Source organism: Pholis gunnellus, assembly GCF_910591455.1.
Source record: "Pholis gunnellus genome assembly, chromosome: 4".
In the NCBI taxonomy this organism is placed as follows: domain Eukaryota; kingdom Metazoa; phylum Chordata; class Actinopteri; order Perciformes; family Pholidae; genus Pholis; species Pholis gunnellus.
The window spans coordinates 14,756,070-14,781,933 of NC_136530.1; the positions used below are offsets into that span (position 1 = coordinate 14,756,070).

The following is a 25,864-nucleotide window of genomic DNA, read 5'->3' on the forward strand; positions in this document are numbered from 1 at the left end:
GTCCTGTGGTACTTCTAATAGATCGTTTTACGTACTTGATTCTTATACCCAGTGTTGAAATCAGCATTTGAGAGTCAATAAAGAAATGTGCAGTCAGGATATTTTTTCAGGGAGCAAGATGGTCACAACACATGAAATGCATTTGAAATAGTTTTATTAACTATTTTTCAGGTCTTACAAAAATATGACAAAATAAATTAAAATAAATAAATAATCCCATTTCCCAGTATTTTGTACGGCTGTACATTGGAAGAGCATATGATGTTCAGTCAGTGAGGCTTCCATTAAGATGTCTTATCTTAGACTGTTGAGGTTAGGGTCAGGTTTTAATGTAGCTGTGGCGACTGCTAACGTCCACTCTTAAAATCCAGAAGAGAATTGACTAAATTCCGTCCTTTCTAGATTAGCCCAAATCTTTTAAAGAACTGCTGTTGCTGATGGGTCTCAGCTGTCTGAGCTGCTGTCCTTTAGCGAGGGACGCCTGTGCATGGCCCGGTGCTGTCTCATCTCTTGAAGCTTTCAGTGATGCCCAAGATCTGGTAATTTACTTCAACCATGACTTATTTAAAGACCTTCATATTAACAACATGCAGACGTTGCTGCAAAGAGTGCGAGGATGAAAGAAGGGATAAGTTGGCTAATGCTATCCATTTCTATCCTACAAAGTTTAAGTGTAAGTTGTCCCTGACTAAGAAGGAACTACATACATGAAGGTCTGACCTAAACCGTTGCTCGCTTTAGCCACCTCTACGTTGACACTGCCTTCTGATTTTTTACGCAAACTTTCAAATGATTAATACCTGGACTCTATTGCATCATGGTGTTACTCATCCCTGAAATCCAATTGCTGCAGGAATAAAGGATTTGATGAGACGATGCTCAGCTACGCTTACCATCCTGTTCTCTATCAAGTGTCCCTTTAACAATGACCAGCCTGTGATACACAAAGACACTGAAGATATTACATTTCGCTCAGCCTTGCACTTCTGTAATGGACAATGTGTTCCAAATATAAAAAAAGAACATAGTTTAGATTGACAGTAAAATGATACTGTGACCATACAAATTGATGTCCTGTCTATCTCCTTATTGCATTTAATGTCACTAAGATCTTTTTGCCTGTCAGCGGAAGTACATTTTTGTGTTTTCTTTAGGCATGTGACTGGACTTTAATTATGAAGTTGTTACAGACACATGGAAGCAGCAACAAAATGTAAAAAGCAGTTTGAAGTTCAATGCCATCATCACCCCTCGATTAGACAAATGATGTCAACACAAAGCGGTAGATGGATGAGAATTGTTATTATATTAATTGTGAGTCAGGAGGGGATTCCTCACATTAAATATGAGACAGGTGGGAGCTGAGAGAGCTGACAACGTAAATTGAAGGGACACAAAGAAAAGATGCATAGAGTGGGTGGGGATAATGCAGTAGGACGTGTGCTGCGAGTGGGGGAGTTAGTGTAGACTTACAGTATAGTAAATCATGCAAGTCTACAACAACTCAAGTGTTATTGCCAAAATCCTTGCCAAAGGTGATGGAAATGCATAGTTAATGTTTCTGACTCTCAACCGACAGTGTGATGGCCTTATCTAATGTCACCATAATACATTTTCCTTTCAAAGTGTTCTTACACTGCAGCCTGACGCCCCACTGTTGCGGTCCCTGCTGCACACTGATGACTAGACACTGGTGTGATGGGTCACAACAAGCTGTTCACCAACACATTTCGCTATGCAAATATACTCTGGCGCCACCTTCTGGAGACCCTGCAGAAATGAAATACCTGTTAATGTTCGATGGTGGGTTTGCTTGCTAGAGTTGCGTAATGCATACCATAAACAGTGTTGATGTACATGATCAACAGAACATAGAGTACACGTACATCTTGGATGAACAGTATAATCCCAAAAATACCGCTCTGGTTAAAAAAGTAAATTCCCATCATCAGCACTGTGATAAAGCAATGCAGCAAACGGTGCGTATACAAAAGATATGGAGCGCAACACAGATAAGAGCAACTATTGTAAAATGACAGAAAACATCTCAATATTTAGGGAATGCCGTAGTTGCTGAGAGCAGGGGCAGGTGAGTAGATAGCATGGACTGTGTGAAAGGAGAAAAGCTAAACAACCCAGCGTTTGCATAATGGTATGAGGCAGGCTGGTGTCGGTCCTCTCTCCTGCAGAGCGAGATAGGTTTCTATGCTGGGCGTAAGGGTGTAGTGCAAATGTTACTTCTTTAACTCTGCGCTCGTTTGCCAAGTCTGGTTAGAGTTTGTGAAGCACCATCTGTGTTTACAAGGCGCTCTACAGGCTTGGATGGAGGACAGCAGCCTTCCATGCACCATTTTCTCAAAATCACCTTCATCGACTTCTGCTCATTTTCATTTTTTTGCTCTTTTTTTTTGTCTGTCTTCCACTTAAACTCTTGGAAAAAATACTGGTACATGAAAGCTCAACTTACTAAGCTCTTTACTTCCTTTTCGAGCAAATCTGCTACTTTCACAGGATGGGAAGAAGGGATCAAAGCTCAGACATCACCTCTGCTTTGAAAATAAAGCTGGTGATACATCAGGGACGCTTATTAAGGGAGGGTTTGTGTGATGATTGATGAGAATAATTCAAACTGATTGATATTGCTTTTCCATTTTTTCCACTTCAATATATAAGTGAAGGGCCCAAGAATTCCTCACAGTTAAAATTAGACAATATCTATTGATCACTTGTGTGGTGATGGCTAAAATCATTCTCCAAAGGTATTTGATGTACAATCTGTGATCCTTTCATACTGTTTAAGCTTTTTTTTAATCTTTTTCCTCCACAACAGGCTGTTATGTCCTAGTTGGAGGCCAACGAGATGCTTACAATTTATGACTAGAAGAAATCAAGAAACAGCTCTCTGCTTTAAAGGCTTGAAAATATTAGAAACGCAGCTCATGCATTTCTTTATGTATTGCAGAAAAGGAAGGATTTGTGTGTGCGTGTGTGTGTTTATTCGGTCATGATAAGAGGGCTTACGTCTTTAGAGCCTGTTTTTTTTGTCTCTCATCCAAAAAGCTAACCAAAACAACAGTCACCTCTCATCAGTTTCATCTTCTCCTCTCTCTTCTTCAAGTACTTCTACACATAGCCTGTGATAGCACAGAAGGTAGGTCATGCCTCTCGTCACAGTAAACACATCACTTCCTCTGTTGAGATGTAACCAACGGCAAGTTTGTTCTTTATGGAGCTACTAGACTTTAGAGCCGGCCGGGTCCAAGTCTGTTGCGTGTCCGTTCTCTGACCCTTCCCCTCCAGGCGAGGGGATCTCGTCTGGAACACCGTTCAAGTCAGACCTGGATGGTTGTCTGTCTGACGTCTGTGATGATGATCCTTCCCCGGGTCTGGGCAGCGCAGCCCCGTTCACACACGTCCCGCCCTCAGATTTCCCAAAGTTGAATAGTTTCCCAGGGTTGAAGGCTTTGCTGGGTGACTGAGAACGCTCCTGAGAGCTGCTACCTGATGATGATGATGCTGTAGCTGTGGCGTTAGCGGCTGTGGTGGCAGATCCAGAAGCCGCAGCACCCTCCTTCTTATTCTCAGGTGACTTGAGGAATTTGAAGCTCAGGAACCCGGGCAGCTTGGGCTCACTTCCAGTGGGAGACTGAGGGGAGCGGGCGCCACTCGAGGAGAACTTGCTCTGCAGCGGGATGATCTGTTTCAGCTTCATCACGTTATTGCTGGCCAACAGAGAGCTGGGCCTCTTGGGTTTGTCCGACCCGCTGCTCCCTCCTCCTCCACCCCCAGCACGTGATTTGCTGCTGTGACTTTTGTCGTGGTGGTGATCCCCAGAGGAGTCGCCCTTGCTGTCGTCCCGCTCCCTTTCCCTGCGGGCCATATGCTCCGCCTGCCTCTGCCTCTCTTCCTCCTCCCTCTTCCTCCTCTGCAACTGCTGGTAATGCTGCTGCGCCTGCCGCTCATGCTTCTGCAGAGGAAGAGAAACATTCCCACAATGTATTTACTAGAATCAGCAACCCAGCTAACCATTACAATACTGCAGTGCTACCCATCGAACAAATCCCTCACCAAGAATCCCGCATTGCCACTGCAGGGGCCACTACAACAGCCCAGTCTTTTTTCTACCAATTGTCTTTTTCAAAAGCATCATCACTAAAATATCACCACAAGTGTAAAATAAGCAATTTAGTTCCAAAAAGAAAGCTGCAGTGTTGCAGTACAGCTTGTTTGCAGCAGAAAGTCTGGCACCTCTGATAGCTACTACTATAGATTTGTCTTACAATACAGAACTCTGCACATAATGAGGTTGTCTTTTGAAGGCTTGTTCGAACCACCTGAATAATTATTGAACTTCATCCATCTCTTAAAACGTCTCCCAGACAAATATAAATGTGTTTTTCTCTTGCTGTCACTTTACTTACCTTAAAGGCCTCCCTGCGCTGATAATCCAGTTTAGCTATCTCCTCTTGAACCCATGTAGGAATGTCGGGGATGGCCACATGGATGACGTACTTCAGGAGGACGGCAAAGTGCTGCAAATATATACGGGCAGGTAGAAATGGAAAGTTTGGGATGAAACAAAAAAAAAAGGATTAATTGAAAGAACAATGCCGATCAGATGCACAATGCTTCAAAATATTCTTTAAGCGTATGTTACTTGAACTAATTCTTGCACAACATCATCTAGGACGTGAAATCCTCCTCCTGATAGGCCAGCTTCTTTATCAGGCCAAAGCAGAGCTGCAGGCTGTTTACCCATTTCCCAATTATAGGCAGGCACAGAGTGCAGCGCTAACAAAAACCTGTATCTAAATATGTTACAGGTAAGAGGAGAAACATGAAGAGAGCTCCAATTCATCTATTTGTGCTTTTCGTAAAGATTGGCACGCTGGAAACCCATTTCATACATTATCATTCATCAGTGTAAAAAGCGTTAATGTTGTGCTTCTGTCAGTCACTTGGATAGAATAAGAGATAGTTGTTGCTAGACATCTTTTTGTGAGTATACAAGGTAGAACAAAGACACGACGCAACATGTGATTTATGATATATACATCACATCTTCCTCTAAATTATCTTCCCACCATGGGTCACTAGACGATTACAATGTGTTCTGTTATTATCAGGGAGAAACATGTGTCTGTGTAAGTTAACATCTGTAGCATTTGATGAACCCATTTGGGTATCTTCCGCCATACAGCCCTGCCTTACAAGTCTCTGCAGGTAGAACAATACAGACAGTTGTAAACTTGTTTGTAGCCTAAATACCTGGCACATTTTCTGACTACTACACATTTTGTTCTGGGTCACAAAATGCTGGTGTCCTGAGAAAAAGTTTGAAAAAGCACTGCTCTAAGCACTTCAGACAGACTCGCAGGAAGGAGCTGCGGTACCTCGAGGATGACGATGGAGACGATGGCCATCTCGGGGCTGAGCCACGGGAAGAGACGCTGTAGCTGACCACACTGACCAATCAGGTAACAATTCACTATGATGGCAATCAGGCCCATGGCTTCCATCGCAGTCTGTGAAGGAGAAAAGGGAGGAAGCTTAACATGGCAGTTCATTTGTGCTATACATACAAATTATTTCAATTTAGCTCAGTTCAGTCCTGTTCACTTATTCCGGGCTATTATTGGTAATTGATCACTTGCATGTCTTTCAAAATGGAGCCAGTGTTTGTCACATATGAAATGGTGAAAGTGAATTGACTCAATTTACAACAATGGCAGAAAACTCTCATGAGCCTTTTTCAACTTTCACAGAGTGTCGTTCTGACCTGCCACTGGCCGATGCTCTCCACTCTGATTCCGAAGGGCCTCTGCAGACCGGTGCAGAGCTTAAAGGCATCACTGCGGATCTCAATGATGTTGTTGATGAGAGCGCACATGGCAGCCAGAGGGAAGGCCGAGGAGAAGAGCACCACGTAGCCAAACTGGACAAACATCTCTTGGTAGTCCTGGAAGGTGTCCTGAGAGGGCAGAGTGGACGATTAGACCACAACTCTACCAAGTAAGTACACTCTCAATGCAACTAGACACCTAGACTGTAGACTAAATCAGTGTGCCATAGTACCAAATATAAAAAGACATTGTTTGCTTTGTTTAGCTGTCATAAATGATGATAGTGTAGGAGCGCTATGAGGTTATTTTATGCGGCAGATTCCACGGAGGACATCTTAGATCCATGGTTTCATGGAAAACCATGAAAATAAGTTTGTTATTCTCATTTTAACGATAACCTTCTACTCAACCATTGTAGAGATTTGGGGAAAAAAGTATTCCTGCAATAACTGTATCAGTCGGGGGAAGGAGCATGAGTCACCTGGTGCTTTCCAAATCACAGAAATCATCTCAAATTTTTGAATCCAACCATCATTATTCACAGTAAGTCCCCTGGAAATCCCTCCAGCTGTTACTGTGAGCTTCATGCACAAGCACCGCTTTTTCTTACAGCAGTGCAAGGTTGTTGCTCACTTACAATGTAGCTTTTGTGCACGCAAGAGAGGTAGTAGTTTTTGAATTGCTGAATTAAAATGGCTATGGTACACATGCAGGTTTCTTTGCCTGCTGTCACTGTACTGCTACTATTCAGGATGAGGACTTTGGTTTAACCTTTAACGCTTTTGGTCACAATATGACAATAATAACACCCAGAGTAATACATTCAAAAATGTGCCTTTAAATATTTCAAAGGATACAAATGGTCATCTTAAAACTCTGTGCAGAGTTTATAGAATAAGTTCAGTATATAGTCCTTCTTACAGCATAAGTCTGCATGCAGCTCTCCATCTCAGCCTGAGCGAGCGTGTTGCTCTCTCTCACTTCAGGGGGGTCAATCCATGATTCCCTTTTTGCCTTCGGCTCAAGTCTCTCTGTGCTCTTGCCTCTTCTTCTGTGGCGCAGTGCTGTGCTGTTCTCAGACCCAGAAGGCAGCGGTGCAGCGCTGGCAGCAGCAGCAGCGCCGGCAGCAGCATTAATTCCCTCAGCCACACCTGTTGCTCCCCCACCTGACTCCTTCACATCATGGATGCCATTATCGTCGTCGTCGTCACACATCTCAAATACAGAGGCATGGTCCATTCCTTTTTCCACCATAGTGGGGCTCCCTTCCTCCAGGAAACTGCTGTCCATGTGGGCCCCACTGCAGACTGGTCTTCTGTCCACCTTAACAACAACAACAGATTAGCAACACCAAACAACACTATTAATGCAAATACAAACTGTTGTTACTATATTTGCATTAAACATGTCTTAACATATGAAAAGTGCCACAGCACAAGCATAGTAACACTTCATAAATGTATGTTACCACACAGCTTATACCTTCTCTATGAAGCTGACTTTCCTCAGCTTCAAACCGCAGTCAATCAGACTTTCCTCCTCCGTCTCTCCTTCACTGAACCTCCCGCTGTCAGCCTCGTCCTTCTCACCTCCCTCCTCCTCATCAGGCACCCCGCATCCTCCGTTCAAACACTTCTTTTCCCTGAGAGAAGTTGAAAGCACAGATAGACATCAGACAACGTGTGCATGTGTGTTAACCGCTCACAGCGGTGTTCTGTCCATTTCCTCAGTGTCCGAGTGGCACTAATCATAACTGCACACAGCGTGCAGACAATGTCAAGTGCAGATAAAGTGGCTCTATATTTGAATGTCGCCGGGCTTGTTTACAACATGTATGAAACCTGAGCTGAGTATAAAGAGAATGACAGTCAAGCGCAGGTCTGTTTGTTGTGACTAACACGTTGAGCGTTGGCGGGAATGACAACTGTTAACACTTGAACGTCATTGTTCATCACACTGATCTTATGAGAAAGATTCTCATTTCATCTCTTTTTGACATCTGTTATCAAAATGTGAAAACCCTATATGTACATTGTATTGAAGTGTATGTTTACTGCATTTATTAATTTAATGAGAGTTAAAAGAATGAGTTTGACCTTCTATCTAGCTGCCCCAATCCAGGCCTGGTTCCCCTCAGTCCAGGTCCTGGCATGGCCTGATCGGTGGGAGAGACCTGGGCTTTTCCAGCTGCCAGCCGGCCGTATTTCAGCAGCACTGAGACCAGGAGGTCCCACACAGCTCTCAGTGTGAGCTCGCCCAGCTTGTGACGCTCATACAGGTAAGGCTGCAGCACCTCCTTCACATTTTGAAGGAACTGGCGTATAATGAGTAGAGTGGCCAGCATCTGACAAGGACAGAGAGAGAAACATTCAGACAAAATTAGCTGCTACACTAAGTGAACATACTGTCGAACTAATCAGAGCATTTAAAAGACACGCGTAGGATGCAAAGGGTAGGAAATAGGTGGTTAGAGAAAAAGAGGACAGAAGAGAGGGCATGATAATCGGCTGATAAAGCAGTAGGATAAACATGGAACAGATTCGATAAATCAATCAAAACACAATTTTGTATGCAGACTCAATCCACACAAAAACATATAAGGCCGAAAACTGCTGCTGGACAGTTCCCTATAAATTAGAAATGTCATCTGTCACTAATTGGGGCCCAAAAGTGCCATATGTTTGAAAGAACCAAAAGGGAGCAGTGCAGCCGCAGTTTTCTAGACAATGTGATTCACTGCGGAGGTGCCCTTTAACACACCACTCAAACAACATTTCAAAAGGCTGATGATGTATTGAGGTGAATGACTGATGAACATGGACACTCAAGGCCTTTCAGTAATACTCATAGCTTGCTGAACAAATCCAAATCACACACAACAGGAAGTACAAAAAAAGCTTAACCTGAAGGATAATTCAGGTTTATTACAACTTGAGTAAGCAACATCAGAATAGAGAAGTCTGACAAGAGAAGTAACCTCAGCAGTCAGAGCTTCATACAGGTTTTAAACAAACCCCCAGGATGGCAACACTTACTTTATTTTGAAAAAATTGTATAATTATTATAACCCAAACTATTATTCTCACCATTTTGAGCGGGTTGATTTCAGCTTTACCTCAAAATAAAGTTGTTTAGTTAATTTAGTTAAACAGTTTATGTTTACAACCTATGTTATAGTCTGGCTGCACCGGTCTCTTGATCCATCAAGCTTTATTGTAGTAATGTTGCTTTGTTTCCAGATCTCAGAAAGTTAATACTAAGAAAGCACGAATAGAAATGTTGGCCAAAACCTTGAAAAAAGAACCCACGTTGTAATAAACCAGAATTGTCCTGAAACACTCAAAACCAAGTATGTCTTCATCCATTTAATATACACACAGAGGATACGCAGACTAAGACTTGCAGCATCACAAAGCTTACTATCGGTTATTGGTTTTAATATGAAAACAATTGTTTCCAAGTCAAATAATACTGACGCACAATATCCTAGCTACAGCACAGAATGCAAACACAAACCCACAATGACTTCCTGACGAGAACATGGACAAAAAGTTGCTTTCAGTCAATGATGGGAGACCTCCGAGAAAAGGAGACACTGTTACCTACTGGAACAGTCGGCACAGAGACGGACATTGGCACACTCAAGCTGACAACACCAGATGGTTTTCATTTCAGACACTTAAAGGACTACACCAGTGGGTTTTTTCCGTGCATGTTTTGCCAGGTTTTTCTTACCTTTGAGGCTATTGGTTTCTATTCATTTAACTTCAGATTAAAAATCAAGTAAGAAAAATTCTGTCTGCTCATATTGGAAATGTTATTTCACTCTTGTGTTGTAATGCAGTCTTAAGTGGAATGATTGTTAAGCTGAAGCTGGGCTGTACTGGTTGGGAATCAGACATGGAAGTCAGGCGTTGTTAACAGAATATGACAAACTCAATGAGGCGTCACTCTGGCTGAGAGTGTAACAGAAACTGACAAATTGAGTGAGAATTGAGGTATGAGTGGTGAGAGTTGTAACGGGAAAACAATTCACACAAACTGCACGGAAGGAAAATGCCAATAAAAAAATCCACATTGACACCACATCTCCATGTCAAGACAAAGAAAAAGACAAAACCACTCAACTAGTGAAACTAGTAATGTTGCTCATAAATGCGCGTGAAGAGGCACAATTTGTGACTCGATCAGTCAGAAATAAAACGCAATAATTTAAACAGTCAGACATCATCTTTGGACAGATACATTTTAAATTCTGTACCGCCGTAAACCACTTCTCTATCATCTCTGTCTGGTGAAAGCCACATGTCTCTAAAATATGGCATTTTAAAGGGACAGTCTACCCCAAAATCAAAAATACATATTCTTCCTCTTACTTGCAGAAGTATTTTTCAATCTAGATTGTTTTGGTGGCAGTTTTCAATGGCAGAACTATAGTACCGACATTAAACTGCCACCTGCTTTACAACAAGGTCTGTGGATTATTTTAAGTAACCGGGTCATGATTTCTGGAAATAGATTGCTGTTGAGCTATTCAAATTTATTTTTGGACGCTTTGAGCACCACAAGTCAAGTGCCATAGAGTCATTATATTGGAGGAAAGGCAAACATCTCTGCTGATATCTCCAAAAGCAGGCAACTCACACCAAAACAACCTAGATTGATAAGTAGCACTACAGGTAAGAGGAAAAACATGTGAACGTGAACTGTCCTTTTAAGAAGCGAGAAAAAACTAAATATATTTGTCCCGATGACATTTTGAAATTATCAATTTGGATTTTAATCGTTTTCAAATTGTAAGGTTTTCAAGAGACAAATATGATCAAAACACACACAATCATTTTAAACAAAGCAGGTTGGTAGTTCAAGTTCATGTCATGACCGTCACGGAGCATGCAAGGTTAAGAACGAGGTGGTCAGAAATGAACCTTAGACCTCTCGCCCAGACAGTGGATGCACGGGGAGCATACTTTGGACCTGAGTAAAGCCCTGAAGAACCAGGGAACAGAGACCACATGCATCTGGATCTTGAGGAAGAGGGAAGGCAGCAAATTGACCCGGACCTGCCGCTGCAGACTCCTTAACAGAGACAACACCAGCAGCATCTTCCACGGATGGACAAATGGATGAGATGTGCGGATGGATGGTTATGGAAATCAATGAATGAAAGCAGAGAGAGCAAAGCATTTAAGGATGGGAGAACGACAGACGTTGGAGGCCAAATGAATTACTGAAGCTAATGTGTGACAGAGGAACATTAAAACTGGAATGTTTCTTACCTCTTTCAGACGCTCCATGTCTTTGAGGTAGAATCCAATGTAAAAAAGGCTGAGATAAGAATTTACAAACTGAAACTGTGAAAGAAAGAAATAACAGATGTCATTAAGAGGAAAGGTGTGTGAAAGGGACTGTTTTAAAAAGTTTCCAAATCACAAGATATTATGCAGAAAAGCCACTCACAAGAACCATTTTGATGATGAGATTTTTCTCATAGGCACTCTGGAGTCTATAGTTTTCTGTGGAAAAACAAAATACATCATCCCTTACCACTCATAAATGTAATATACGGTACAATTTAAACTAATCACTGATTAGTGTTTACAAGAGATTACTGAAGATCTCTGATGAAACCAATCTTATTAAGATTATTTTTATTATCTTATTTATGTGGATCTTGAAAAATCTGGAAGCTTGACTCTCACCCATGTCGTTGAGCCAGCAGGCGATTTTCCTGTACACCTCGTCACATGCAGTCACAGTGATAGCTAGCATGATTTTGGGGATGAAGCGAGCCAGCCGAGGCATTTCCTTGATCCCCATCACAAACTCCTGCAGAGACACAATCACAGGTTTGTACTCGTCACCTCAGAGAAAAAACACATCAAGGGGCGTTTAAAGCACTTGTGTTCACTCTTGGACCAACATTCTGAAGGAGAAGGTATTTTCTCCTGCTTTATTCATATCAAGCTCTACCCATAGCATGTACAACTTTGATGTTTAACAGGCTTGCTGCATCAGTACATCCACCCTTAAAATAAATTTGATGAAACTAAAGAAGGACAGATGCAGGGTTAGAAGATTTTTTACCATTGAAACTATTATTGCTGCATTTATGCAAGCGGGGCACGTAGAAAACCGATGTTGACAGCTGACTGACCTGCAGCTCAAAGCAGATGAGCATGACCAGGAAGACAAAGCAGAGACAGAGGATACAGATGGGCAGGCTGACCAGCCACCTGAATACACGCCGCCGCCACTGAGGATAGTGGAATTCCTCACAACCTGTTATGGGACTGCAGCGCTTCACTCCCTACCGAGAGAGAGAGAAAGTATGAAAGGGCCTGAAAGAGAAGAGAAGATATGGAGATAGGAGTCCGAGTTTTAGTTTCTCTCACCCGGAACTGAGGCCGTGGTTCCTCCAGGGATTCAGATGGCGTATCCAGTGTTCCCCACTTGAATGCCAGCTCAGCCCCCCTCCTCTTCCACCGCTCCAGAAACAGAGTGGCCCACACCACGTTGAACAGTGCAAACACCACACAGCAGATGTCCCGGCTCGTCTGAAACAACACAAACACGCAGACTTGGACTCGGATGGTGCTCATTTTTCAGCAGGGGATTTAAGTTGCGTTATGCTACGATAGCGTCTCTCCTCACCTGATCTGACTCAGTGAGCATCCACAGCACGAAGCCGATCACAGCAGGATATAACATAGAAGTGGTGTAAAATCCCAGCCAGGCAAAATACATGGCAATCTTCACACCAAAGTAGTCACAGATATCATCTGTAAACACCAGTATGGGAAATTAAAAGGATGATATGACAGTTATTATAATAGTTAAAGGATAGAACAAGGAACCATGAGCGGCGAAGGTAATTCACAGTACGCCAAAAGTACTTTCTTCTGTCTTGTTGTTTTACTAGAGTGTTATGTACACTGTACAGTATGTTCGTGTTCATGAGTATTTTGTTCTGCTGACCTAAAGGCTGTTTCTCACAAACAGCCTGGACCCAGGACTTCATCAGCTGACTGAGGATCCTCTGCTCATGGAGAGGAAATACCTGCTGGATCACACCTCGTGCACTCAGCTCCGGGACTGCAGAGAAGAATAAAGCATCAAGTAAGTTCAAAAGATACTAAACCAGAAAATGCTTCTAAGTGTGCGTGTGAATGTGTATCACTCCTGATGAGCAGGGGGACACCTTATATGGTTAGCCTCTGCTACCAGTGCATGAATGGGTGAATGCTGGCTTATGCTATAAAGCTTTGAGTTGTCGCTAAGACTACGAAAGCGCTATATAAATACAGTCTATTTGCCATTTACAGAAGAAGAGTAGATATCTAAATACAGTAAACCATCAAATCCATGATAATTATGCTTCTAATAGTTTTAATACCAAACCAACTGAGGGATTATTACCAAAAGCTGCCAAAGAAGTTCCATCTGTTTAAGACAAATATCACATAGTATACTGTAAAAGGATGCAACTTACTAATTGGCTGGCCTTCCAGGAAGTTGATATTATGAAGCACCTCCCCATGTTTGGCCCGTAGATTGTCAAGCCAGTATTTAATGATGCTCTGCCTCTCCTGCAGTGAGCGAGAGGACGGGAGAGTAAATTCAGGCAATGCCTTGACAGCATATTTACTTGCATATGCGTGTGAGTTTGCGTGTTTTGAGACTGACCTGTGAAGTAAAGAAACACAGCTCGATCTCGATGTTCTCGTAGATGTAATCTTCCTCACAGGAGAAGTTTCGTGTTCCTCCGCCATACTCGTGCTTCACCGCTTTCCTCAATCCCATCTCCTCAGCACCTCGCAACAAACTGGGGGACAACAATGCGAGACTGATGGTGTTATAGAGCATCAGATGTCTTCTCCCAGTGCGATTGTTGAACACTTGCTCTTTGACTTTGACTCATTTCCAGTTTAATGTTGGCATTCATTAATAACAATTTTGATAATTGATTAAGTAATTTATTAAGTAGAAATATCCAACGTTTTCTCGTTGCAACTACCCAAATATGAGGATCTGCTTTTCTCTGTTTTATATCATTGTACATTTTATCTTTTTGGCCTTTGGACTGTTGGTTGGATGATACAATTTGAAGATTTCACTTTGTGCTCTTGAAAAATGTTGACAATTGACATTTTTTCCACATTAACTACTAATATATTTGCTAAAAAAAATCATCAGCTTATGAATAACAAGGAGAACAGTTGCAATCCTATTGTGGATAGCTGGACAAATGTCTATGAAAATCAATTTAAGCAGAGTACAGCAAACAATGACATTAGCAGAGAAGGATTGTCCTTCATAGTGTTAAAGTCACCCGATCCCTCCTCTAATGCTTTAACCTCATCAGTCTCTCTCATCATCTCATTTCCCATCAGCTCCTCCTCCATGTCTCCTCTCATCCTCCCTCCTCCTTTCTACAGCAACTCTGTCTACTCTCCCCACCTCTCTCAATCCACCTTTCTCTCTTCATCCTTTTCTATCTCCCATGCACGGTCCTGTCCTTTGTCTCCTTCTCCCCCTCCTACTCCTCCTACTTTATTCCATCATCCCCTCCTCCCCTTCTGTCCTTCCCAGCGGCTTTGTGCTGAAATCGCGGTAATAATGCAACACCACGCCCTCTGTACCCTCCAGGCGGTCAGCTCACCTCTCTCTGTCACATGTACATATACATAATGTATATAAAGTTTATGCACACACATGCAGGATTGCAGCCTAGGTGGGCCTGTAACATCCATCCATCATGCAGCTCCAGGCACATGGAGGAGCAGCACAGTGAGGTACGATCAGCACCATGATGGATTACAACAGAAATGTGAGGTGTAAGCTTCTGTATCACCGCTGAATACTGCTTAGTGCGCAGCACCATCACAACAAAAGTCCTTGTCTAAGAAAAAAAAAACAGGCTGTATCTATTTAACCCAACTGCTTAGTAATCTAAGCCAATAACTGCGAGGGCTTTGAGAGGTGCGCAGCTTCTGCTGCTGCCGTGAATTTGGATAAGATTTCCCGTTTCTTATTTAATCTAAAACTTTGTCGCCTTTTACACTTTCTCTCCCCAAATAAAAGGAGTCTTATTTTGGAGACACAGTCAAAGGGAATGTGTGGACAAAGCTAACCTTGTAAAAGAGCAGAACACTGCCGAGGGAAAGCACTGCACGTAAGGTTTATGCTAATATAGCAAATATCTATCAGACGTAATATGGAAACTCAGCAGAACAGGACGGCATGCTGTAAATTGCCTAGTCAGAGCTGAGACGTGAGTAGTGGATGGTATGTGAGCTATGAAAAGAGAAGGAGGAAGACATTAACTGTATAACACACTTAAGGATGTTAATTGCTACAATTGTACTGTCTGCTAATAGTTGTTTTCAAAGCAATAACTGGAAACTAACACACTGAATCTGTGACCCCAGCTGTTTTGATCTCATACCAAGATCATCTACACAAAAAAAAGCAATGTTAAAAACAAGCCTAGAGTCCTCTGCTGGTATCACGCAGGAAGGCTTTCTCACCGCTTTAGTATGCAAAGGGAATGACTATTCAAGGTGAGTTTGGGAGGATGAAATACTTGCTGGGTTATCTCTTCTATCACATGAAATGTAGGTCAACCCATCTGACAGCAGGTTTGTGTGCGTAGAGAGAGAGAGAGGAGAGGAGTCTTCTAGTCACACAGCAATCATTTTACTTGAGCATTTCATCTGAAACCCACTGGCACACTTTCAGAAAGCACTCTCTCCATCCTCCTACCATATTACCCTCCCTGTTGTTTTCTCTTTGTCTTTCTGCTTCACTCCTTCTCTTTCTCTCTTATTCTCTCTTTGCATCTGTTTCTATCTGGCTCTCTTTCCTCGTTCCTTCAGGCCATCTGTTTATTTCCATTCATTGGTAAAAGGTTTGGTTGAGACACTCAGGGTTTTTCAAGAGGCCTGTTATTACATGCACAGTCAACAGGTTGACTCTACATTTGTCAAGAGGTGAAATGCAGTATGAAACAGCAAGTGTCACCCAGATCCCCTGGATTGTATATCTCAGTATTTATATACCAAAGTCAATGCTTAGATTAAAATGACCCTGGGCTCTTCCCCGATTTCCCTGGAGATGTTTTCAAAACAAGAGACCATGTCTGGGTAGTGTAATCAGAGCAAACGCAATCCATACTGTTTGGCCTGACTCTAACCTTTTGCAAAACTTTAAATAACCTGCAGCCAGAAGCAGAGCAGCAATGCTGATACAGTAAACCAGGCATCACGGCAGCCTCACTAACGATTCACTGTGTACGAGCTACTGTGCCTCATATAGCTGCAGCTAAATATAATACCACAATAAACACATTTTACACCAGCAAAGAACATACACAACATGTGTGTCTAAAATATCCCAACTCCAGTAGTAACATTTAAAAATAACTAAACCTACTACAGGAAGCAGTGATGTATACCATATTATTCATTTGGCATTTCTGTCTCTGTTCATAAAAGTCGCTGCTTTAGCTGTTTTCCCTGTGTTTTCTCTAGGGTGACAAGGTGATTAATTGGCACAGCTACAGTTTAAACAGTAGTGTTGTAGCAGGTTGTGTAAGCAAGGATGAAATCACACTGGTTTGATGTTCTGCAAGGTTGGCATATTCTTCAGCTAATGCTAACAGCATTGGGCTATCAAAAGAAAGTGTCTTTACAAATCTGGAAATATTTTAATCAGTTTGAAGGAATACTTTGAGATTTATTTACTTTCATGCCGAGAGTGTTTTGATTTATTAACCATTGTTTGGAGTCATTTATCAATAAAAATTACATTTACATTGTTCTGACTTTCCCAATGTGAGGATTTGTTGCTTTTCTCTGTTTTATGTAATTGTTAATTGAACATCTTTGGGTTTTGAACTGTTGATCAGACAAAACAAAATCTAAAGATGTCAGTGTTATGAACACTTTCTCTTTTGTTCTGACATTCAATTGACAAAAACAAATACTTGATTAATCAAAAAAACTATGATTGACAGATTCATCAACAATAAAATGACGACTCAGTTGAAGCCGTACATTCAATAATAAGCAAATATATAAATGAATGACTAAATACACCCTTGCTAAAATGTGTTTGCAACCTTTGGAGCGAGGCCTTACTTTTCATATGTAGCGGTGACGAAGAACGCGTAGACCCGCGTGTGCTTGTGATGTCGTATTTGGATGATGAGCTCTGGGATTCCCAGCCGGATGTGGTTCAGTAGCCATAGCAACGTGTGGTCATCTGTAGTGTCTGTGACAGGAAATGAAAAAATAAAAATACATTTTCAACTATACTCACGCATTACTGTACACGGGAGCTGCCGGGAGTACTCCCACAGTCTTGTACTATTTATTCCTGAGCAGCAGCAGGAGGTTAAGAGTCGTACTAACAAACACTCGAGAATGACTCTTCTTCTCTGCTTTCTTAGCTGGTTCAGAGATTCTAACAAAGTCATAAAATGGCTTCTCTGACCTTCAGGCTATGGCTTAGAAAGTCAAGTGATCAATGTCATTATCAACAGTATATAACTGTATTGATCCCTACGAGTACATTTTAAAGTTCTCTGGAAGACACTGGAAAGTTAGGACATTAAGGCCGGTCCTCAGTTTTTCAAAGGGCCGTTTTAGGTTTAAGACTCTGTATTGAATACAGTACTTTGGGCTCAGGGCTCAGGGAAAATATACGTTAGTAGCACATAGGTTTAGGTGAGGGTAAGGGTTGACCTTAAGAATGTTTGGTGGTGGTTAAGGTTTAGGTAAGGGTTGCATTATGTCAACAAGAGTCCTCACAAGTATAGAAATACAAACATGTGAGTGTGTGTAAGTGCTTGACCTGCAAATGTCATGAGGACATCACAGTTCTCCGTGGGCACCGTTTTCATCCAAGACTTATGAGACATGATGTGTCTCCCAGCCTGCAGCAGCCGCTTCCCAAACAACTTATCTGAGAAAGAGGGAGACAGAGAGACAGACAGAGCGGGAGAGAAAGAGAGAGAGAGTCACCTTTTAAAAACTTAAGGAGCAATAACGTTTCTTACATTTTCTGCAACCCCTCCTCCAAAACTCTTACCCATGCTGCCCTGACACACACAGAAAGACACACACACAGAAAGAAACACACCGACGCACACAAAATCGTCCCTCTTGAAGGGACAGATTTAAATGTCACGCCCCTTCGCCTCACAACATGAGACTGACGGAGCTAATCCTGCCCTGCCAAGACCAGAGGCCACACACTGTCCACACTCTCTGAATTGTCACATCCACACACAGACACTCAACTCAACTCAACACATGCAAGTGAAGCTAATTCTCAGTGTTGTCATATGTTGTGAGTCTCAGGAACGCCCAGATATAAGCCTTGAATAGTAAAAGAATACGTAGAAGGTTTGACTATGAATATGCAGCCTCCTGTGTTATTTAATATTAATTACCTTGTCTCTATTCCTGTGGTCAACAGTACACCAAAAACTGCTCCACTGTAGCCACCCAGTAGTGTCACATTATGACACAGTCGCCCTTAATGCAGCAGTCTGAATGAAAATAACACATTTCTTCTAGGGTGGATACAGTTACGTTATGGAAACATTTTCAAAACAACTGGAATTTTTGTATCCAGGCTCAAATGAACCATATCTTTGACACCTCATTTATCTCTCACTGACACACTCTCATATTCCCACTGATATGTTCTTCCGAAGGGCAGCAGCGCCAAGTGATTCTGTAACCAGTTTAACCCCAGACCCTGCTCAGCTGGCAGAGGACGGTTTGTGAAAACCATTTCCCGGGTCCTGAATAATAATGACAGCAGCCTGGAGAGAATGCCTGTCCCACAACAGCACTGTGATCACTGAGGCATGGAGCAGCAGAAGAGCTGGACAGTGGGCCACTTTCCAGAGATCACACGCAAATATATTAAGTATCACATAATTCATCCAATAATATACTGTTTGTTTATTCTTATGTATTTGAAAGCAGTAAAAAAGAGACCAAAATATAAAATCTACATATCATCTATACTTTACCACGAAGTCAATGTACATCCTAGAACTGGTTCACGTTTTGCTTACATGGTTACAAAAGTGAATGCAAAGACATACACCCTCACAAAGGTCGGGGTCATGGCAGGCTGTAAATGTAACCATGATATCACCGCTGCTAGCATGACGCTATAAATCACACAGTGCCTATGCGCACTCTGTGGAGCCAATAAACACCTGTCACATAAAAACATCATTGTGCTGCGGCTCCGTGTGTCCCTCTGCTTCCTGGATCAGAGTGGTGTCAGAGAGGGATACATAGTGGAGCTTCCCAGAAACCACCCTAACCCAGGGAATATACTCTCTCCATGTTTGCTGTACTGGATAAACAGAAGCACTGCACCAACATGCGGTCTACTTGCATAGTCCCTATACATTTTCTTTGCAACTTACTAAGTATAATTAATTGAAAGGGGTCACTACTAGTATTGAAGAACCAATTATCACCCAACTCAGCAGTAACTGTCATTCCAACAGAGCCTTTAATCCATTTCGGATCAATGATTTGGTTTTCTGGCCCGTAATCTCCACCTCATTTCCAGCCAATGTACGCAGCTGTTATCAGATAAAAAGCTGTAATAAACCCACTGTAAGCTACCCGTCTATTACAAACCACAGACACACACATTTAGCAACTAGCTGGTGAATAAAATGAAGGATTTGGCAGCTTAAGAGTAATACATTTCCCTCAGGGGTTTGTGGAGCCCAAACCAGAACTACAGTAAAAGGAGAGAAATGTTGCTCTGTGTCTGCTGATAGTCAACTGTTTGCTAACACATTCACCAAAACAATTTTATTATAATGTGATCATGTTGCTGTTGCGTTCCTCCATACTTAATGGAAATTCATTTTGACTATTGCAGCTTTAACTCAGATTGTATTTATTAGCCTAGTATCATGGCTTAGCTATAATACTATTTTAACGGTCCTATCTCCTCATCTTGATGCTCTTTTTGTTCGCCATGTCTTCTCTTAAAGCACCTTGGTTGTCACCTAGAATGTTTTTTAAGGTCATTAGACATACAGAGAGGATGCCATTAAAAACACATTTGGCAGAAAATGACATTTTCTTCGAAATCAAAACACATTAGAGTTACAAACTTGAACAGACCTAGACTTAGAGACAGCATTACTATTCAAAGGATCCCTCTTCAGTACTTACAAAGAGGTTGTGACAACTTAATCTGGTTCCACAACGCTCTTCCCCTCTGAAGAACATTTTCAAACATCGCAACGGGCTGAAAAGGAAACAGCGCAAGGTATTTCTGACTATTTAATCTGGAGTGGTACTCCTAGATACTGAAATCTGACTGCCCGCTCCGCTGTGCTTTAGATGAAATGCTGCAGGCAGTGGTGCGACATGACAGCAATTCTAATCGAGTCCTGTATTCATCGCTGAGGGCAACGCACACAGCAGACACACACACACACACACACACTCACTCCCGGTACAGCCAACAGATTGGTCTCACCACTTCAACAATGCTTCAGTTTACAAGCCCCAATACTGAGCATGTGTTCAGATCGTTTGCATGCATTTGTGTGTTTGTATTTGGTTGAAGATAGACATTGATTCTTACACAGCCACCACGGCTTCACTGCTCAGTCCAGGCCAGTCTGACAGTCTGCCTGTGTAAAAGTGTGTTTTTGCACCACACAAACAAACCACCTCTCAGCTGCCATGGAAAAGGTTGTTGTCACACATGAAACGATGGCCAGTTGAGCAGAGCATTAGGCTGTTTATTAGCAGGATCAGAAAGGGTTTTCAGGGTCACTGTTAAGTAAAACATTGGCAATCAATAATGCGTTTCTGGCCACCGGATTAATAAAAGTCAGATATTCATTCTGCTTTTTAGCTCTGTTTTTGGTCTCCACCAGCTCCTGAGGGAAATGTATTTCTTCTTTCAGTTTGGTTCTGAGCAGGAAGCTGAAAATGATGCTGATGAGAACAGAAGGACTGAACCAAAACAGTAACGTAAACTGTGGTCCCGGAAACCAAAACAATGAGCTGAAAGAAGCTATATAGCTTTGTAGAGCTGCAGTCAGGTGATAACATGTAGTTTGTAACTGCGAGAGAACCTTTTCACATAAATATAGTGATGTGATACATTGTCGATGATAAAATATTGATTTAACTACATGCAGTTCACTGAATACACAAAATATCCTCACCGTCTTGATTTTGAGTCTCAGCCCATCATTAACAATCCTTTTTTTGCAACTCATCTGCTTCTCATTATCCCCATCTCCCCCTTCTACGATTGATTTAACGCAGGTAATCAATTGAGGTTTTACCTCATCAGTGTTCTGGAATAGACTGAGTGCTACAGATAATGTGCACGTGCAGATTTTACACTGACAAACATTCGCGTTCAAATGGTTAGAGTTAATGTTGAGTACAAAGTTTAAAATCCTTAAAAATTGCACCAAGTTTTCTCAATATTTGTATTACAGCCGAGTTGGGTAATCTGTATATAATATAGCGGTTACGCAAAATGAAATAATTTCTGAGTTTGAAAACCCCTTTTGGCCCCGTAACAGAAACCAGGGCACCGTTGAGCACGTTGGCCCAGAACTAGCAGTGATACATATAAAGCCTGTATTACTTACGGCCTTCACAGCGCAACGACTGTTTCGGGGCTGGCACTTATCAGACAGCAGCCAGGCAGTAATAACAAGCAGGGTGTCTTTCTGTGATCTGCGTTGCTCTCTGAAGCATTTCTGTGGGGTGTTTATCTATCTGTGTGTGCACACAGGTATTTGTCTATTTGCATGTGTATAAAGTGCTAGATTAATAGAAACTCAGGTGAAGCACTAAGACGTGAAGGTCACAGACACTAAAGGAAAGACTTTATGATGCATAGCCTACTCTGTCCTCGCTGCTTTTGTGACTTTTCGGATAACTCTCAGCGGCTGGTAGCACAAAACACCTTGTATTTTATCCATAAATATGACACTAAAGGCTGAATTTCTTACTTAAGGGTGTTGCACAGAACCCCTTAAAAGATTTCCTTAGTTAAGGACTTCACCGCATTGAGATTTTATAGCGATAATAGTCAACAGTTTCCATGGAGACCATTTTCCTATAGATAGTTTTAAAAAAAATGGCATGAGAAAAGAAAACAAGAAAACCAAAATGGTCAGATTAGGGAAATATTATCCTTCTGGAGGAATACAATGAATGAAAGCATATATTAAAAAGTTAGTTTGATCCACAAATAAACAGAAAACAGTGAATGTGGGGCCGTTATCTCATTCTCCTCTTGTTTTGATGGAAACTGTTGTTCAGCAGACGGTTACGGGCGTTTGCAACTAGGTGAATGACGCGGCACACCGTTGACATGAAATACCAGCCTATTACTGACTGGAAAGACACCCTAGCATGAAACCATAGTAGAGCAATCATTAATTGCAAACAAGCAGGAAGTGCACAGCTGTGGAATCCAAGACGGCCAAAAAAATCCTGAATTAACTGTAAAATCTATGGTGTGAAGTCAACATTGTTAAGCGCATCCATTGGGTTCTACTGGCCGTGAAACACTCTTCTTGGGATGCGTTCTTCATGTATCACCATAAACCATATTTCGTTTACCTTAAGATCTGTTTTTCTTATTTTGGTTTCTAAGGTTGGTTTCTTTTTGTGCAACAATTTAACTAAATTTAAGGGACTCCTTAAATATAATACATTAATTACTTCAATACTTAATTAAACATTTTAAGGAAAGCTTAAGGCGAAAACTTAAGGGTCTCATGATCATATAAATATTCTATATAAATCTTACCACTTCATATAGAAAAAGCAGTGATGCTTCAGCGATAAGCAGTAATTGCGTTAGTGTTTTGCATAGGGGCCACTCGGTGACACTTAGTGCAGCTTCTTCATACTGTACATTTGTTCCTAACACGCTGCTGTTGTAGATGTAAAACACATGACTTTCAACAGATTAGAGGATTTTTTCCCCCTGGAACCACACATGGTATTAGCAGTAATAGGATAATAACAGTAAGATATTGGAATTTATCCTATGCATCTAGTTCTTTATGAAATATTATACTTGAGAGCCACCCTATTATCAATGTTTGGATTTAGACTGGGCATAAAGGTCCCTTGTTTGTTTAACCAAGTATGCAAGATATTTGCTGAGTCACCACCGATGGTGTATAATTACAGGAGTAATCAGGTGATCACTTCACCTGAGAAAAGCCTTTCTTAGTAACTGTACACATAGCATTAACGTGAAACAAAAAAAGAGAACACAAAAGCAGTATGTGGGCAGCAAATGTGGAATAGAGTTTTACTTTAATTTGGGTTGACATCATATAAAAATAAACTAAAATACTTTTCCTTTGCTGCCTATCATGGACCAGCAGGCACCTTAATGCATACAAACAGCTGGAATCATTTAAGAGACAGAATGTTCCCCCTTTCTCAGTTTCTGAGGCCTGCAGTGTAAATTTACCGCACTGATGTGATGCTGAGGATTTGTACAACAGTGTGTATTTCCTGGAAGGCTGGAGACTAGAACAGGATTTCTATCTTTTCAGCAGCGAGTCATTTGGACTGTTATCGAGCCAGTCTAACAGAGAGGCAGATAGAGAGACGCAAACAGACGTAATGTAATAAAAGCCAGACATACTGACTGAACTCCGCAGAGACAAGGAGGGAATGTAGCTATAAAAAATAAGTCGGGAAGAAAACATTTCCATTATCACAACCACTGAGTGTGTGAATGCAACAAATGACCCTATTAGAACGATTGCATCAGCAAGTGGGACAGAGAGCCTAATCAAGTTCAATCACCCAACAATTTCCCTAATTAGAATCATTTCCAGCCTTGACTCTGTATATCGCCATCCTGTACAGAGTCCACACACCCAGTCATACAGCCACCGATAGACAGCGCCCTTTTAAACCGGTTCCTAACTCCCAAAACACACACACAGCACACAGAGAGGAAAATACACAGTAAAACACACACACACACACATACATCACTGTACATATAGAAGTTCAACGACGACGTGCATACTGAGTCATCAAATCATGCAGCTAAAATGTGTGAAATAAATATCAAATCAGACCGTTCCACCTGTGAAGATTATGTGAATCAAGCTGTGGATTCTGCAACTGCAGCCTACATGTCTTGAGAGAAAAAAAGCAGACCATAACTCACCTTTCCTTTTATCTGTCCCCGTCTCCTTCTCCCACTTTTCCCTCCCTCCTGCGTTCTCCAACTTCCAAACACTGAATCGCTCTCTAGCTTGTCGCAACGGCCACCTGCACCCTCCCAATGCAAGGTACACAGTCTGCATACATTTTGGCACCAAATTGACAAACACTCCCAATTCCACATTGCATCTCTCATTTTCACTGGCAGCTGCACACACAGATGTGTTTTAGAATATATGAAAGCCCCCTCTTCCCTTTGCAGCAGAGCACTCCACATGTCTTTTTTTGCTTTCTTTCACCTAAGTCTGCTCCCGTCTTCTACACCGTGGACCTCTCACTCTCTCTCCCTCCTCTCTATATCTTTTTGTTGCTATCATCCCTGCCTCTTTCTTTCATCCAAATCATCTTGCTTAGCCCCACTGGGCAGAATCTCTCAGTCCCTCCTTCTCTCCATGCTTTCTTTTTATCTCTCAGCTCTCCTGCTGAGGTTGATGGGAATGTCCATAGTTTTGCAGGTATTAGGTCACAAACCAAAGTATTGGAGAAATTAAAAGTGATGTTGGCATTCGATGAAAAGTCGAGGGATCATAATAGTTGTCGAGACATTTCACTAAAAAACTAAAATGTTAAACTCATGGTTTACGAAAAGACAAAAGGTTAGGGGATCAGTAGGCCTCATGAATGGCAATCCATTCATTGTTGAGATAATTTCAGTCATACCCAGAACCACGCTGCTACCATCACCAGAGAAACCTGCTCTTAGATAAAATAACTTGTATATGATGTAATTGAGATTAGAGCCGTCTTTCTTCAGAGGGCGATAGGAGGTGTCTGTTCCACCTTTGTGACAAATGGGATGAAGATGTCAATGCTGGTGGATGTCAGAACTCTGGTTTCCTCATTAACAGGCGCATGGAGGATAATAGGGACTCGTCCTTGGCCTCAAAATAACAATGATTACATGTGATACTGGAGCCGCCCGTGGCTGCAGGCCAAGAGAAGGACAAGAGAAGACCAGAAAAGAGCCACAGTGCTCACACAGCAGAATAGTTGAAGTATCACTTTTCCCCCATCCCAGCTTCTTTCTCTCTTTCTCTTAATTTGCTGCCTTCATTTCCTACTCTCTGTGGTGGGTCTTTCTGGGATAGCTGGTTAATTTGGATGAGTTACAGCACCTCAGTGAAGAAGCAGGGAATGAGCTGTCATATTAGCTGTGAAGGTAGTGTTAAATGGGCAAATTGATGTAGTCTATTCAGTCAGGTAACAATCATGAATAGAAGCCAGTTGATGCAGACTTCTCCCTCAGACAACCACAGGCTGGTTATCTAACTGGCTGAATTGAGCATTGTCAAGGGGGGGGATTACGAATTATGAATAAGCGAGTGGTGATGATGAATATAGTTGGGGTGAATAGCAGCCTTTGTGGAGCAAAAAGACCTCCTTGTTGAGTAGTGGACAACTGCCAAAGTGAAGGAAGGGTTTTCTGATTAACACACAGAACAAAGGGACAAGGATTACACACAGCAACAATGCAAACATGTCCTAGTGGTCATTTCTGTGTTGTGTGGAGCGGGTTAAGGATCCCTGCAGCACCACAGCATGGCCAAATACCTGGAAAAATTGGAATTGATATTATAGTCCTTAAGAAATTGTTGTTTTCCTGTAGAGAGTTAGATGTTAAGATCAATACTGCTCTCATATCTGTGGCTTCAATATAGAGCTGGAGCCATCAGCTGGTTAGCTTAGCTTAAGATAAAGATGGGAAACAGGGTGAAGCAGCTAGCCTAG

At 41.9% G+C, this 25,864-nt stretch overlaps 1 protein-coding gene across 1 annotated transcript in view; it reads right to left on the reverse strand.

Moving 5' to 3' along the window:
• Nucleotides 1-242: 242 nt before the first annotated feature.
• The window catches only part of ano8b (anoctamin 8b), a gene marked incomplete at its 5' end in the record, with an annotated part of 34,499 nt that continues 8,877 nt past the window's right edge, over nt 243-25,864 (reverse strand). Inside the window, 19 exons of the mRNA XM_079157515.1 lie at nt 243-3,967; nt 4,422-4,532; nt 5,394-5,525; nt 5,780-5,971; nt 6,765-7,166; nt 7,326-7,485; nt 7,940-8,187; nt 10,814-10,948; nt 11,123-11,197; nt 11,304-11,359; nt 11,546-11,672; nt 12,001-12,153; nt 12,239-12,400; nt 12,498-12,625; nt 12,822-12,938; nt 13,336-13,432; nt 13,530-13,668; nt 16,985-17,117; nt 17,700-17,810. Coding sequence (XP_079013641.1) covers nt 3,236-3,967; nt 4,422-4,532; nt 5,394-5,525; nt 5,780-5,971; nt 6,765-7,166; nt 7,326-7,485; nt 7,940-8,187; nt 10,814-10,948; nt 11,123-11,197; nt 11,304-11,359; nt 11,546-11,672; nt 12,001-12,153; nt 12,239-12,400; nt 12,498-12,625; nt 12,822-12,938; nt 13,336-13,432; nt 13,530-13,668; nt 16,985-17,117; nt 17,700-17,810 — 3,410 coding nt within the window. The 3' untranslated portion in view covers nt 243-3,235. The remainder of the gene's footprint in view (nt 3,968-4,421; nt 4,533-5,393; nt 5,526-5,779; nt 5,972-6,764; nt 7,167-7,325; nt 7,486-7,939; nt 8,188-10,813; nt 10,949-11,122; nt 11,198-11,303; nt 11,360-11,545; nt 11,673-12,000; nt 12,154-12,238; nt 12,401-12,497; nt 12,626-12,821; nt 12,939-13,335; nt 13,433-13,529; nt 13,669-16,984; nt 17,118-17,699; nt 17,811-25,864) is intronic.